General features: G+C 39.6%; 1 protein-coding gene across 2 annotated transcripts; it reads left to right on the forward strand.

Annotated features, from left to right (window-relative positions):
* The first annotated feature begins 7,374 nt into the window (after nt 1–7,374).
* On the forward strand, nt 7,375–12,407 carry LOC105011049 (aquaporin-11). 2 transcript variants are annotated; one of them, XM_010870807.2, is made up of 3 exons: nt 7,375–8,095; nt 10,678–10,794; nt 11,347–12,407. In XM_010870807.2, exons 1-3 carry the CDS (start codon nt 7,495–7,497, stop codon nt 11,445–11,447), a joined length of 819 nt encoding a protein of 272 aa, XP_010869109.1. In that variant the 5' UTR covers nt 7,375–7,494; the 3' UTR covers nt 11,448–12,407. The 2 variants fall into 2 exon arrangements, with proteins under 2 accessions (XP_010869109.1, XP_034149202.1); XM_034293311.1 differs by lacking the exon at nt 10,678–10,794.
* Nucleotides 12,408–14,316: the final 1,909 nt, after the last annotated feature.

The following is a 14,316-nucleotide window of genomic DNA, read 5'->3' on the forward strand; positions in this document are numbered from 1 at the left end:
AGTAATTCTCATATGCGTCCCCACAGTCTATGACAGGGTTTAAATTGCACTCATACAGGATCTGATTGCAATTCAAACAGTACTGAAAGTCCTACTCATTTGTAGTGATAATGCAGCTATACAGCAAGATATGCAACACAGCTAGAAAAGCATTGTGTACGACAAAAGAAGATTTTGAGAACAGAAGAGCAATGAATTCACAAAGACTTATCATGTTATCTAAACATAATTTGGTCAAGAGATAGTAAGATAGTAATTTTATTGAAGTCTTCAAAGTTGTTTCAAAACATTGCTGACCTTTTCCTCATTACTGTTTTATATTATAAAAGGGTTTTCAATTTGTTCTAGGTTATTTTCTTTAAGTTTGCTTAGGTTTGTTGTTTGTTTCAGTATGTATACATGTTATGGGGTCAGCATGGGCAATGAAGGTTAAAGGTTGCAGTACATTTAGGATATCAATTACAAGCTAATTAGCAAACAACAACAAAATTCCTCGCGACAAATGCTGCTGTGCAGTAAATGTTTTACAACTAAATAGTTAATAACAACATATTAACTATAAAAAACGTATTTGAATATAGCCCATAATTTTAACAGCAGAGCAATACATTTAGGGAGCCAATTGGAAACCATCTCTGATTTCATTACAGAAACATTATTCTCTTAAAAATTAAGGCTCCTGTAGCCTAGGGTGAACATGCACAGCTCAGCAGCAGCATGGGTTTGAATCTGGTCCTCTCCTTTATCTTTGACCATTGGTTCTATAAAAAAAACTTCAAAGCAACAACACAGGTCAAAACCCATTTTTGGTTCTCTGAAGAAACATGAAGGGGCATTTCAATGCTGCTCCATTTATCCACATATATGATTTAGTTTTTTTCATTCAGTTTTACATTTTATTTATCTTAATTTGACGTTTTGGTTGCCTTTAGGTGTCCCCATGTCTGGGGTGCTTTTCCTTGAGGCAGCATTGAGAGTCAGCAAACAGAGGTAGGCACTATAATATGTAAATCTACATATTGAGAAGTTCCTGTTTCTTTCCCAAAGGAAACAGTCATTCAATAAATGACAGAGACACCAGGTTATACCTCCAAACAGAAAGTTTACAAAAAATCTAATATCAACGGTTGCATCAGTTCACATGTCAACAAGTCTGAACACCTCTCATTATCAAAGTATTTAGGTCCTACTTGATCATGCACAAACACGTCATCAGATTTATAAGTCAGTCTTCCAACAATAACCAAAAACCAGTCCAGCCTTTAACAGCCCTCGTGACCCTGGTCATTCCATCCCCTGAAGCCACGCTAAGACAGGGCCTGTGTTCTCTTAACACCGGATACCCTCGCCACGCTAAAGAGCCTGAATCCTTTTGTGCCTCTTGAGTTCTCTCTTACCCATGGCTCTCCTCTTCTAACACCTGACTAGACACAATACATAAGAGCACAAATCCGTGCTTACCTCCCCCTACGTCCATGGATTGTTCTTCTCAGAATAAATCCAGGGGACAATTCTATGGATGTGTGTTTCCAACATTACTTACACCACAGAAACGACTACTTAGCTAAGGCAATTTGCAGTTTTCCAGGTTTGTTCTATATAACTGTGTTAGCGGTAATTGTTTTTCAAAATGTTTTAATACCGAAAGCTCATTGTAACTCCAACTCATCGGCTTATTTATTGTGTTTGAGTTGTGCTAAAACCATTTGCCATTTACATGCGCACTGGAGGCAGTGGCTTAGACCACTGAACAGCCCTTGGAAGCAGAACACAAAGGTTTTCATTTCATCCATATTAACACAACTTCTTGATCAGTGATTTAACTCATTGTTGACACTCACCTACATCCTAGATTTCTCATTGAAAATATATATAATCCCACAGGATTGGACAGCTGATGGCATTAGCCTCAGTTTTATAGTTTCTGACAAACTGTTTTAGGTTTTTGAATGCCTGGTCAGCAAACAGCTAACCCACCATCTAGAGCAGTGTTTCCCAACCCTGCTCCTGGGCGACCCCCTGCCATATATGTTTTAGATACATGTTTCACCTGATTCAAATGATCAGCTCATTATCAAGTCCTAGATGAGCTACATCAAGTGTGATAGAGCAGGGAGAGATCTAAAACATGCAGGGCAGGGGGGTGTCCAGGAGCAGGGTTAAGAAACACTGATTTCTCATGGTTAACTCTTTGGTGATGGCCATGGGTGTATCTCAGCATCTCCAACAGTATTAAACAGCATCCTATCAGCCTTCCCTTTTTGAATTTCCCTTTCTTAATTAACTCACAAAAAAAGTAAAATGCAAGATTTAAAAGACGACATGTCTCTAAAACACCTGGTGAAATAGGGGTGGCTACTTTTTCTTTCAACACTGTTCATTCCTTGTGAGGAATGAACATACATAAAAGATCAAAATACTGGTCACTTTAGGAAAACTATTGATTGTTAGGAATTACCCTAGATTCTCATCAAATGTCCTGTAGTTCTTGTCTTCAGTCTTCTCTTTCTTGCATCAGTGATAAAAAGTTCCAATATCAGTTATTGCAGTCAGTGTGATGTGGACCCAGCAAATTGCCTGGTTGTCCTAACAAGTCAGTGTATGTGTATAATGGAACAGTGAGTCTCCAAAACTTCACTAATTCAAGATAAACACCACAACAGTGTCTTCCACTGTGATGGGACCATGTGACCTTTCCAGTCAACTGGCCCGTGGTTCTCTGACCTGTAGTATGTGGAGTTGTTCCTGCTTTCAACGTTTCCAGTTCCTTTTTCCAACTTATCCAGTTCAGCCATTTGTTCAGCCGACGCCCGAACACATTCTTTCTCATTCTATCTTTGAGGAATTTATCATTCCATTTTTCAATTTCTGATAACACAATCAACGACCACTGTGTTTTTTGTAATTCATCAGTCATTCTTTGAATTTCTTCCCATATTTTCTGTATATCAAAAAAACTCCAAAAATCTTCTTCTGGAACAATGGCATATTTTTGAATTATCTCTTGGTGACAGTCATCTATTTTCAAACTCTTTTTGATCTCATAGGCCAAGGATTTCACCCTTTTCTAAATTACAACGGGAGGGCTGCAGTCCCTGTATTTACCACGTTGTTTAAAGACGTCTTTTTCTTCCCCTTACTTGTACAAGATTTAAATTATTACTACATACGCGTCAACCTGCTATCCAAATAACAAGGACTTCTAGATGAATACCGAAGCTTTGCACTAAACAGTGGCCTATATTAGGACTTTACACGTGTCACTTTCTACTCAGTCTAGTAAGCACTTCCCATCACAACAAGGAAGATTTAGCAAGGACTTCTAGATGACTTAACGAAGATGTATCTTCTTCTGTGGAATCTCTGGACTAAGACTAAGAACACATTTTTCAGTGTCAACATAAGTCTTGCGTGTCCTCACCACAGGTTTCCATTGCCTAAAAAATTTCTTTCATTTCTAGGTTTTCTTATTGTTCCAGATGTGTTCATCTGGATAATCATGCTGATTTAACTGACTTGTTCTTTTAGAGTGGTTTGACTCACCATTCAGAGTGCAAATCCATCTATCCAGGTCACGGCACCATGCTGTTAGATTCTGTCCAATTTTGATCCATGAACAAAATAAATGCAACCAGAAGTCAGGGGTGAGACATCTTTATTCAGCATGAGTCTATGATGTTTTCCTTCCATTTCTCATTTCTCTCTCTCCATATTTACAGAGGCAACACTGTCTTTATGCCAGAATACATAGGAGTTGGCCAGTGGTCATAACCAGCCATTACACAGTCCATTACCCTCCAATAAGAAAGGTTTATACTACAACAGACCCTTGTATGGTATGTTCCAACCTATGGTCAATGGACCTATCCATATAGCCTATGTCAGTCACATGGGCAACTCCTAGCAGGAGGAATGGACAGAATGTATGGACAGGATGTGTGGGGCCCTTCAGTAACAGGCAACACGTCCTGTCTATGGTCCTTCTTTCAGAGTTAGTCAGCACATCTGTGTTGTGTTAAGTTTCTCATGCCAATTTCCCATCAACACTTTTGATGGACTACTTTTCCTTCCAACACTACTGGTTGATTACGTTTCGTTCCAACAATATTGGTAATCTCTTTTTCTTCTAACTCTATTGGTTGACTATTGTCCCTTTCAACACTATTGGTCAACTACTTTCACCATCTTCTAATGTTACTCACCTGCATGGTGGCCAATTCTCCTCCCTAGGCCTAGCGAAGCTTACTGGCTAAGGTGCTTAGGGGTGCATCCTTGATGGGGTTCAGGTGAAAGTACCCCACAGGGTTGGGTAAAGCCAGAGATCAGCCTTCCTCTGCAGTGAAAGGAACCACAGGAGTGGTTTGGTCTTTTGGTCTTCACCCTCATGCTCTCATTAGGGAGTGCCTGGACACAGCTATTAGCTGTGGTATATTCGCAATATACCATAAACCACTGGTATGCTTTCTTCCTGTTATAAACTGATGAACAAAACGATTATAGCAGTTAAAAGTGATGTAACGTCATATCTGCATATAGGGTATATCTGCATATATAGACCACTGCAAATTGAACGCTTCTGTTCCTCACTCAAAACCTTCCTTTTCAACTTTTTTGGAAAGAAAAGAAAAAGGTGCAGTGGTCTCCAGTGGTGTAGTGGTGCCCTGAGAAGTGGGTATACTGTAATCCAGTGGTGTCGTGGTGCCCGGAGAAGTGGGTATTCTGTAATCCAGTGGTGTCGTGGTGCCCAGAGAAGTGGGTATACTGTAATCAGGGGCGTAGAATTAGGGGTGCCGGGGGGGTCATGGCCCTCCCAATATTACAGACAGGTCAGTGTGACCATCCTGGAACAGAGTGAAAATCCTGGGATTCTGCTAATGATTCATAATCGTATCCTAATTTAGTTACTTGGTGTTTGATAATGAAGGGCGTACTTTGCATCAGCAACACTGACTCAATGACAAACAAGCCATTCATAAGAATACAACTGATGGCACCTTTATTCATAGCAAGTAGTTTCTAAGTAATTAATAATTTGATTGTTAATCTTAAATATAATAATAAATTGTGTCAGGCAGTTTGATACAAAATATGAAGCCATTTTCATCAAATACAATGACAAAATTATATTTTGTATTTGAAATAGATGAATCATAAATACCGCCCATCCCTATATAACACCATGTAGATACATTGGAAACCAAGTATTAGAACTACCCTAACTTACCCAGTTTCTTGCATCCTATCCAGAGGTTTTTGGACTTCATAGGTAATCTTTCACTTACTTTACTCTCTATAGGTCTGGTCAAATCTTTCAGAATGTGGACGTGCACCAGCAGAGCTGGAAGTTTTGCCTGCTGCTCGACTACGTTTATTTGGTTGGAAAAATGACTACTTCATGAGTTCGTTTCGTAATGTATTTCGGAAGTAACGTTAAGCTTATGGAAATATAATTTTGATTCGGTGAAAAAAATCTGAATATTCTCTCAGGCAAAAAATATTTGACTGAAATGAAGTAACATGAGGTTCTAAATAACCAGCCCATGAGAGCTATGTCATACGTCGGTCTTGGGCACTTTATTTATTGGTCGTTTTTAAAATGTTGCGTTTGTAATAATTATGCGACTGGCTTTTGTATGCTACTTTTTGCATGCTTTATCACATATATTGCATATACGATCACTGTACTACATACGCATCAGTAAGAAGTCAGTATACGCTATGCCCGCGGACAAAAAAGTGGGTATACGGCGTGTACCTACGTATACCCTCCACTACACCACTGGTGGTCTCTTATAGTAGCAGCTGTATAGTAGCAGCTGGCTGTTAATAGTGAATGGACTGTACAGTAATTGCGTGCGTAGTGCGCCCTCTGCTGTTCTATTCGACACAATCGTGAAATACTCCCTGGTCTACCTAAAATCCAGTTGAGATGTACCTCTACAACCACTTGCATTTTTTTCACTGACCTTCCTTGTCAAGAGTACGCGCCTTAGATTACAAACTTGTGTTTGGATCTCTATCTCATATAATTGTGTTTGGATCTCTTAATGTGAATTAGGTAATAGAGTTGTAACAATGCATGTAATTTTAAAATGAAATCCAGATAATGAATTTGGACAAAAGAAGAAATTTACCATTCAGAAGAGATGCACTGTAACATAACACACTTGTTTTTGGATCTCTATCTCATATGGATAGTGAGCTATTAAAAATTAGAATTTTCAAAAGATAAATTCCTGTAAATTTACCAAAATTTGAAATGGCAAATCTAAGGGCCGTACTCTTGACAAGGAAGGTCAGTGAACAAAATCCAAGTGGTTTTAGAGGTCCATTTCATCTGGATTGGAAGCTATTAAAAATTGTTAATGTGAATTAGGTAATAGAGTTGTAATAATGCATGCATTTATAAAAGGAAATACAGATAATTAATACTGATAAAAGAGGTGTACCATTCAGAAGAGAGGTAAAGGAACAGACCACACTTGTTTGTAGGTCTCTAGCTCATATGGATATTGAGCTATTAAAAAACGTAATGTATAGAAGGATCAATTCTGATATAATCACCGAAATTTAAAGGTCAGTGAACAACATACAAGTGGTTGTAGGTGTATATGTCACCTCTATATGAATCTATTAAAAAATGAAATATATAAGGTTCAACAATCAAAATGCGTTTGGTGTAATAACACAACAAGTGTCTGTACCTATGATTTTCCTTTACAGGGGCAGGTATTATTAGGTTGACACAAAATAAAATATATTTTTTTAGTCACATTGAATCAGCGGTATTGCACTTTTATGACGGTCCCTAAACCATTGAACAGACGTGTGGTATTGACGATCAAACTCCGAGTATCAAACATAAAACCAAATTTACCCCGGTACTAAAACCCAATTTTGACCTGAACCTAGATGGATTATTTTAATATAATTGCTGTCTTCCCACATAAATATATATTGAATGTCTCTCTCTTCCCAGCACATCTCTTGAAAATGTATTGGTTTCTGTTATTTTTAACATTGAAATATATTTTTATTTGGATGTATAACATTCAAATAATGTGTGGAGTACAATTTACTAAATTATGAATTCTGATTTATTCGGTGGGCCCTATGGGTTTCTTATGTTTTCAATATGTTTTACTAGAAAAGTGGTGTGCTCCATTCTTGCCGAAGTCCTTGCTCACATTTACAGTAACATTATCAGAAGTTACACCCATCAAGTAGCTTACATCGGATTGGTATTGTTCACACTCAACGAGGTGCAGCAGATTCCATTTTAACCTGAAATAATTAAAACGTTTTTGACGAATGGCTCCGCCCTCTGGTGAAATGAAGTGTTTTTAGGGACTCAAAGTTTGCCAGCAACTTCCGTGGGTGCAGCTGACTATTCTGCTAGCAGCCAGAGGACTGTGGACTTTGATACGTTGTCACACCAATTACACAAAGGTACTGGTGTTGAGAGAAGCTGCTGAAGATCATCGAATTGTATTGATGAGAATGACGGATTTGGGAATTTCACTGGCGCTACTGGCGTTGATTGTGCTTATATGCGAGGCGACGCGCAAACTGATCTCGCACCTTTTCTCCCGCAAGGATTATGGGATTTACCTGATGGAAATTGTATCCACATACCAGCTTTGCGCATGTACACACGAACTCAAAGTACTTGGCGAAGTGGGTCGAATAGAACCACAAATAGGACTCACAATGACTTACATCATCACGGTGGTCCACATACTAACTTTTCACGGGGCATTTTGCAACCCAAATGCTGCTCTCGAGAGTGTTTACCGTAAAAATATCACAGGCATAAGCGCTATAGCGCGGATAGGCTGTATGTTTATAGGAGGAAAAGCTGCGTATCTCATCGCACCCCACATCTGGTTCATTGGTCTGTCTGACCACCATCTCAGGCACGCAAGGTTCGGATTTAAATGCTTTAGTCCCATCAATGGGTCTCTGTTGGAGGCTGCTGGTGTAGAGATTGCGTGTACTTTCGCTGTCCAAGCCACGGTCATGCACCTTCATAAAGTAAACAAGAGATTCCATGCCCATGTCATCGCCACTGTCATTACAGCGCTGGTATTCTCAGGTTTGTGAAGTTGAGCTTACTACAGTAATACTCATAGCTGGGCGACTATTATTTTTATTTGCCTAGCTTATGTAAATTGTTTCATTCAAAGGTTACTTCAACAGATCACTTTTCTTTTAGATTTTCAATAACCAATTGTCTTTAATTAACTTTAATTATTTATTTTTTTAATGTAAACAAATTGAATTAAAAAATTTTACTAAACCTTGTTACTGGAATTTCAACATTGCAGAACAATTTTTTCTTTAGGTTTATATTTTTAATTTGGAAAATCGTAAGGAAAAAATCCTAGGCACTCACCTGTGCTTGGTTGCCCAGAATAACTACCAACAAAGCATTTGATCAAATTTGCTGCACATTTTAACAGTCAAGTTATTTAACAGCACATTGCTCTTATTCTATTTGAGCAGTTCCCTTCACCAGCTGCTGTTTTCTGATCTAGCCATAGGTTTTGCATGTAATTCTGATCTGAACTCTTTGCTGGACCCTCCAGAACTTTCCAGTCTTTCTTTTTACCAATGCCTGGGTGTTTTTAATGTGTCTTTGGAGTCATTGTCCTCCTTGCGTGCAGGCTTAAAGGTGAAGGCCATTCCCACTTCTATTATCATATTCTTTGAATGTATGGCTTTTGGACTGGATGGCCCTGAATCTCTGCAAATTAACATAATCTACCGCCATCCTAAACCATGCTGTTTTTTTTAAATCTCTGAGCTCTCAGAGTTCCTCATGGCTGTATGTTGCATGTCACCGTCTACACTTATGATCAATGTCTTTATGCTCAACATGTTTTAGCTCTATTCAAACTTTGTAAAGTTCAAAGTGTCGGCTTTCTCACCCACCCTTAAGAAACAAGGACTGGACCTGGATAACCTTAACAGCTACAGACACATCTCCAACCTCCTATTTCTGGCAAAACTCTTGGAGCGGTCAGTCGCCGCCCAGCTAGTGTCACATGACCAATCACAACCTGTGTGAATCTTTCCAATTGGGGTTCTGAAATAAGATGCACAGAGACTGTCCCTATCAAAGTCATCAATAACCTTATTTCGGTGGACTCTGGTCATTTCTACATTCTCATCTCTCTTGACCTTTCTGCTGCCACACCATCCTCCTTCGGATGGAAACAGTCCTGGGCATAACTGGAACGGCACTGGCCGGGTTCTGTTCCTATTTGGTTGAACGTAAGCAGTTTGCGTCATTTGGGAGCTCGCAATCCCCCCAAGCCTGTTTCAACCAAGGCGTGCTGCATGGTTTTGTGCTTGGACCCCTGCTTTTCTTCTATATGCCACCCCTGGGCCAGATAATTTGCTGCCATGGTCTTCAATTCCATTCTTATGCAGATGACATGCAGATCAACATCCACACCAAACCCACCTCGCACTTCCCTCCCACATTTATGATCAGCTGTCTTCAAGACGTCAAAAACTGGGTGACTTATAATTTACTGAAACTCAACAGCAATAAAAACTGAGGTCATGCTTGAGGCTCCCAAGGATCTTCTAATAAAATAAGAGGTTGGTGATAAAGTAATATCCACTAACCGCTGTTCCATCTCTCCATTCTCCAATGTCAGCAATCTGGGTGTCATCTTTGACTCCACTCTGTCCTTTGAGCTCCACATTAAGACCATCACCAAATCAGGCTTCTTTCACCTCCGTCAACATCTCCAGACTCCGCCCAGCCATCCCTCTCATACCCGGTTGCAGAGAACCTCATACATGCTTTTATCACATCACATCTGGACTACTGCAATGGAGCCCTATTCAGGGTGTCAGCCAAATCCCTGGACAGGCATACATTCAAAACTCAGCTACCAGAGTCGCCACTCACACCAAACCCCACACTGTACAACCTTCACTGGCTTTCCGTCAATTATAAAAATCCTCCCCCTCATAAGTTCCTCCATGACCTTGCCCCCTTTTACCAGTCCAACCTCCTTCCCAGTAGTCTCCTGTCCTCTGACCATGGACTTCTCACCATTCCAGTACCATGGGGGACTGGACTCTCCCCCTTCAGCCACAAGCTACTCCGATTCCCTCTTCACCTTTAAAACAGACAGACTTAAACCTGACTTGTTCCTGCTGGCTTGTCCCTCTGTGTAGCTTGAACCTCAGTCAGCTTCAATGGTGCTACACAGTTCAATCTTCTTCTCTTTCCTTCATTTTTGTTCTTCTTGTTTTGTGTTTGTTTTTTGCTGTATAGTGTCCTTGCATTTCTTATTATAAATTATAGAAGAAATAGGGAATTATTTAAGACAATTGTGAAAAGGTGTCAATATTTGGCCATAACTGGATGTTCCCTGGGCCTGGCAGTATGTTACCTCAGACCAAGATTTAAAATCAGCCCAGTGCTGAGCCTGGGAACTTGTGAAAGGAGCAGGGCAGAGGGATAACATGGTTGAGGGAATACAGGGAGACACCTTCTGGACTGAGAGTGGATTAGAGTTTTATTTGGGCAAGTGGCATGGACAGGGAGAGAGAGAACAAGTCTGGGTACACACATGCAAAGTCACTGAATTACCAATGAACGTGAGAGGAACTATAGCCTACTGAGAAACTAACCTTTGTTGGTTTCCCTCTCAGGGGGTCATATTTCAGGGGCTGTTTTCAACCCAGTCTTGGCGTTCTCGGTTCAGTTTCCCTGCAGTGGACACACCTTCCTGGAATACTCTTTGGTTTACTGGCTTGGGCCAGTTACAGGTAAAGAGTGATTTTGTCTTCCCTGCTGTGGTGAAATGTTGCACCTCCCCTAACAGCCAGGAACTACTAGTTTAACTGGTTCATTTTGTAGCCAATTTAAACTGAAAGGTTGGATACAACCACCCATGAGGGAGGACACAAGGGACCACCAAGAATGTAGATGCTTAAATTGATTACAAAAAAACAATTGTCCTGCCTCTCTGAATGTGACACAGAAATGTCAAATTACAACCAGTTTGGCGCCTAAATGTTAACCAAAAAAAAGACATACTGATGTAAATACTAATTAATATTTGTATTTAGTAATATTACATATAGAGACCTTGTTTTCTAACATTGTCAATCAATGTTTCATTTAAAAAATCCTGAAATTCAGTTATTCTATTTAAAGTATTTCATAGGGCTAGAGATAAGAAACCAATCAAACAGTACTAACCTAAAAAGCCATTGGAGGTCATCTTATAAAATATACCTTCAAGGTTACGAAAATGTTCTGGTAGTTTCTTGGTGAACTCCTTTGCAACCACTAATTTTGTCTGTTGCTCCCCACAGGCATGGCAATGTGCATCCTGCTCTTTGACAAAGTCATCCCATTTGTGTTTGGGAAAAGCACAACAGGACTTGGCTTCCCTGTCCAGAAGAAGATACAGTAACAAACAGAACAACAGCTTACCTTTCCATTAAACACTAGCAAGTGGTCAAAAAAAACAGTGGGCCACATATCAGGGGGGTAATGCAGAAAGATTTAATTGTGGCTTTGACCCCTTCATCTCAGCACTACTTGAAACAAAAATGAAAGCCACTCAACAATTTTAAATGAAAACAAAAGCAAAACGAAGTCAGTATTCCATGTTCAGGGCTAATTCCGTTTATGTGCTATATTAAAACAGGGGAGAAACTGCCCAGAACAATGATTAGCACCTTTTATAACCTGAATGGGTTGAGCATAGATTATCAAGTTTGGTTTGCATTGGTTTGTTTTGAAATTGTTCTGAGTGTTGCATTTGTTTTTGTCTTTTCATCAGTTCATCGTTTCCCCATGTTATTACTAGAGGCAAAGAATGAATGTACCTCCTGGAAGATGTTGATAAGGGGCTGTGTGATTATAGTTTTGTTAATGAATATGCCCCAACAGCATTTTTAATATAAGATTGTGTCCTGAGAGAAGCGTCCCTGGATATCCAGTCACTAAATGCTACCAGCAATTTGCTTGTAGGTTTACTGGTCCTTTAATAGCACAAAACGATGTCCAGTATGAATGTTAGTGAATCTCAAATGGTCATGAACACATTAACTGAAATGAGCCATCTAGTCTGGATGACTACAGTATTGGAACATACAGATGACAGGACGGACTGAGCTGACAGGGAGGCCACCTGTGCCTCAGGTCATCAGTCAGTGTGACATACCTGAAATGTTTACACCCCTTTGTGAAGCACATTTGGAGCCAGGTGTGTCCTTCACAGTGCTTTAAGCATCCTGGTTTAAATATGAGAAATTATTAAAGGTTAATCCTCAGTTCTGGTCTCCGCAGGGAGATACAGTAGTGCTCAAATGTTTGCATACCCTTGAAGATTTGGTAATATATGTACCATTTTTTAAGAAAACACGAGTGAGCAGGCAAACTGCATGTCTTTTATTTCTTATGGGATTCACATTCAACTGTAGGTCATAACAGAATGGCACAATCATAAAACAAAACATGGCAACAAAGAAAAAAATGAACTGACCCCTGTTCAAAAGTCTGCATACCCTTAGTTCTTAATACTGTGTATTTCCCCCTTTGGCATCAATGACAGCGTGCAGTCTTTTGTAATAGTTGTTTATGAGGCAAAATGCCTCCAGGTCATGCAAAGTCTTTGGTTGTCTTCATGAACCGCACATTTGAGATCTTCCCAGAGTGGCTTGATTATATTAAGGTCCGAAGAATGTGATGGCCACTCAAGAACCTTCACCTTTTTCTGCTGTAACCACTGGAGGGTCAACTTGGCCTTGTCCTTAGGGTCGTTGTCGTGCTGGAAAGTCCAAGACCATCCTGTGCGCATCTTTCGCAAAATGCAAATTGTCTGCCAGTATTTTCCGATAACATGCTGCATTCATCTTGCCATCAATCTTCACAAGATTCCCCATGCCTTTAGAGCTCACACACCCCCAAAACATCAGTGAACCACCACCATGCTTCACAGTGGGGATGGTATTCTGTTCACTACAGGCCTTGTTGACCCCTCTCCAAACATAGCACTTATGGTTGTGACCATTTTGGCTCTCGTTACTCCAAATTACAGTGTGCCAGAAGCTGTGAGGCATGACAAGGTGTTGTCGGGCATATTGTAACCAGGCTTTTTTGTGGTATTGGTGCAATAAAGGATTCTTTCTGGCAACTCGGCCATGAAGCTCATTTATGTATCGTCGTATTGTGCTCCTTGAAACAACCACACTGTCTTTTTCCAGAGCAGACTGTATTTCTCCTGAGGTTACCAGTGGGTTTTTCTTTGTATGCCAAACATTCAAGGGTATGATCAGGGTCATTTGGGTGATTTCTGTTATCATTATGAATTAAAAAGTAGTCAAACAACTGTGATAATAAATGGCTTTATATGATGACTATCTTTAAATAAAAGTTTTTTTGCATGATCAGTCATATTTTCAAAATCAATGCCAACATTTCACAATATCTGCCAGGGTATGGCTTTCAAAATATTCATCCCTTGGATGAATAGTTAATTTAGAACCATGTAGATTTAGTTTTTCAGTTTGACTTTTACTGTGTTGATCAGTGGCAAAATCATGTAGATCTGGAAATTTGTCACAAAAAAATATTTTCATTGTAGCAATCATGTTTATTTCAGCCTCTTATGCAGCCCACTATAGTCTGTGGAAGGCAATTTAACTGTGGGTGGAGTGTCCGGCGCAGATCTCATCTCTGTAAATAGGCATTATTAACTACAACAGTGAATCACAGTGCAAATAACCTCAATGTAAACATAGTGATAGCTCAAAATCTGGTTCTAAAGACTATTACACATTATTGAAAGTTTGGTTTTGTGAAGTATGTGCTTATTTTCCTCTGTTAAAAGAAGTCTGAAAAAAAAGGGGGGGAAAAAAAATCATACATTTTACAGTGGAAATGTGGTTGTTTGGTAGTTCAGGATTCCTTTGAGAAGTTGGTCTAATTCCACTCACCAGATACTGTTCTGTTTGACATTTGTTTGGATCAAAGGTGTAGAGATCATTAAGAAATTAAACTATGTGACAAAAGCTGGCCATAACTGGTTATTCAGCAATATCCATACTTACTGGGTAGCACTTTTGGAGCCAGTTGAAACAAAATTCCAGAGCAGGATTTTTCAAGAGACACTTATTATTGATAACTTATGGAATTTCACATTAAAAAGTTACTCAACAATGCATTCCCTCTGAAATGCAGTGTCCTAAAATAATTTCTAGGGAAGGCACAGTTAAGAGTGCTGGCAGGGTTTGGGCTCTGAGCAGTCACTATATAAGCAGAATTCCTCTCACTGA

The sequence above is a fragment of the Esox lucius genome, chromosome 7 (genome assembly GCF_011004845.1).
Source record: "Esox lucius isolate fEsoLuc1 chromosome 7, fEsoLuc1.pri, whole genome shotgun sequence".
NCBI classification, from domain to species: domain Eukaryota; kingdom Metazoa; phylum Chordata; class Actinopteri; order Esociformes; family Esocidae; genus Esox; species Esox lucius.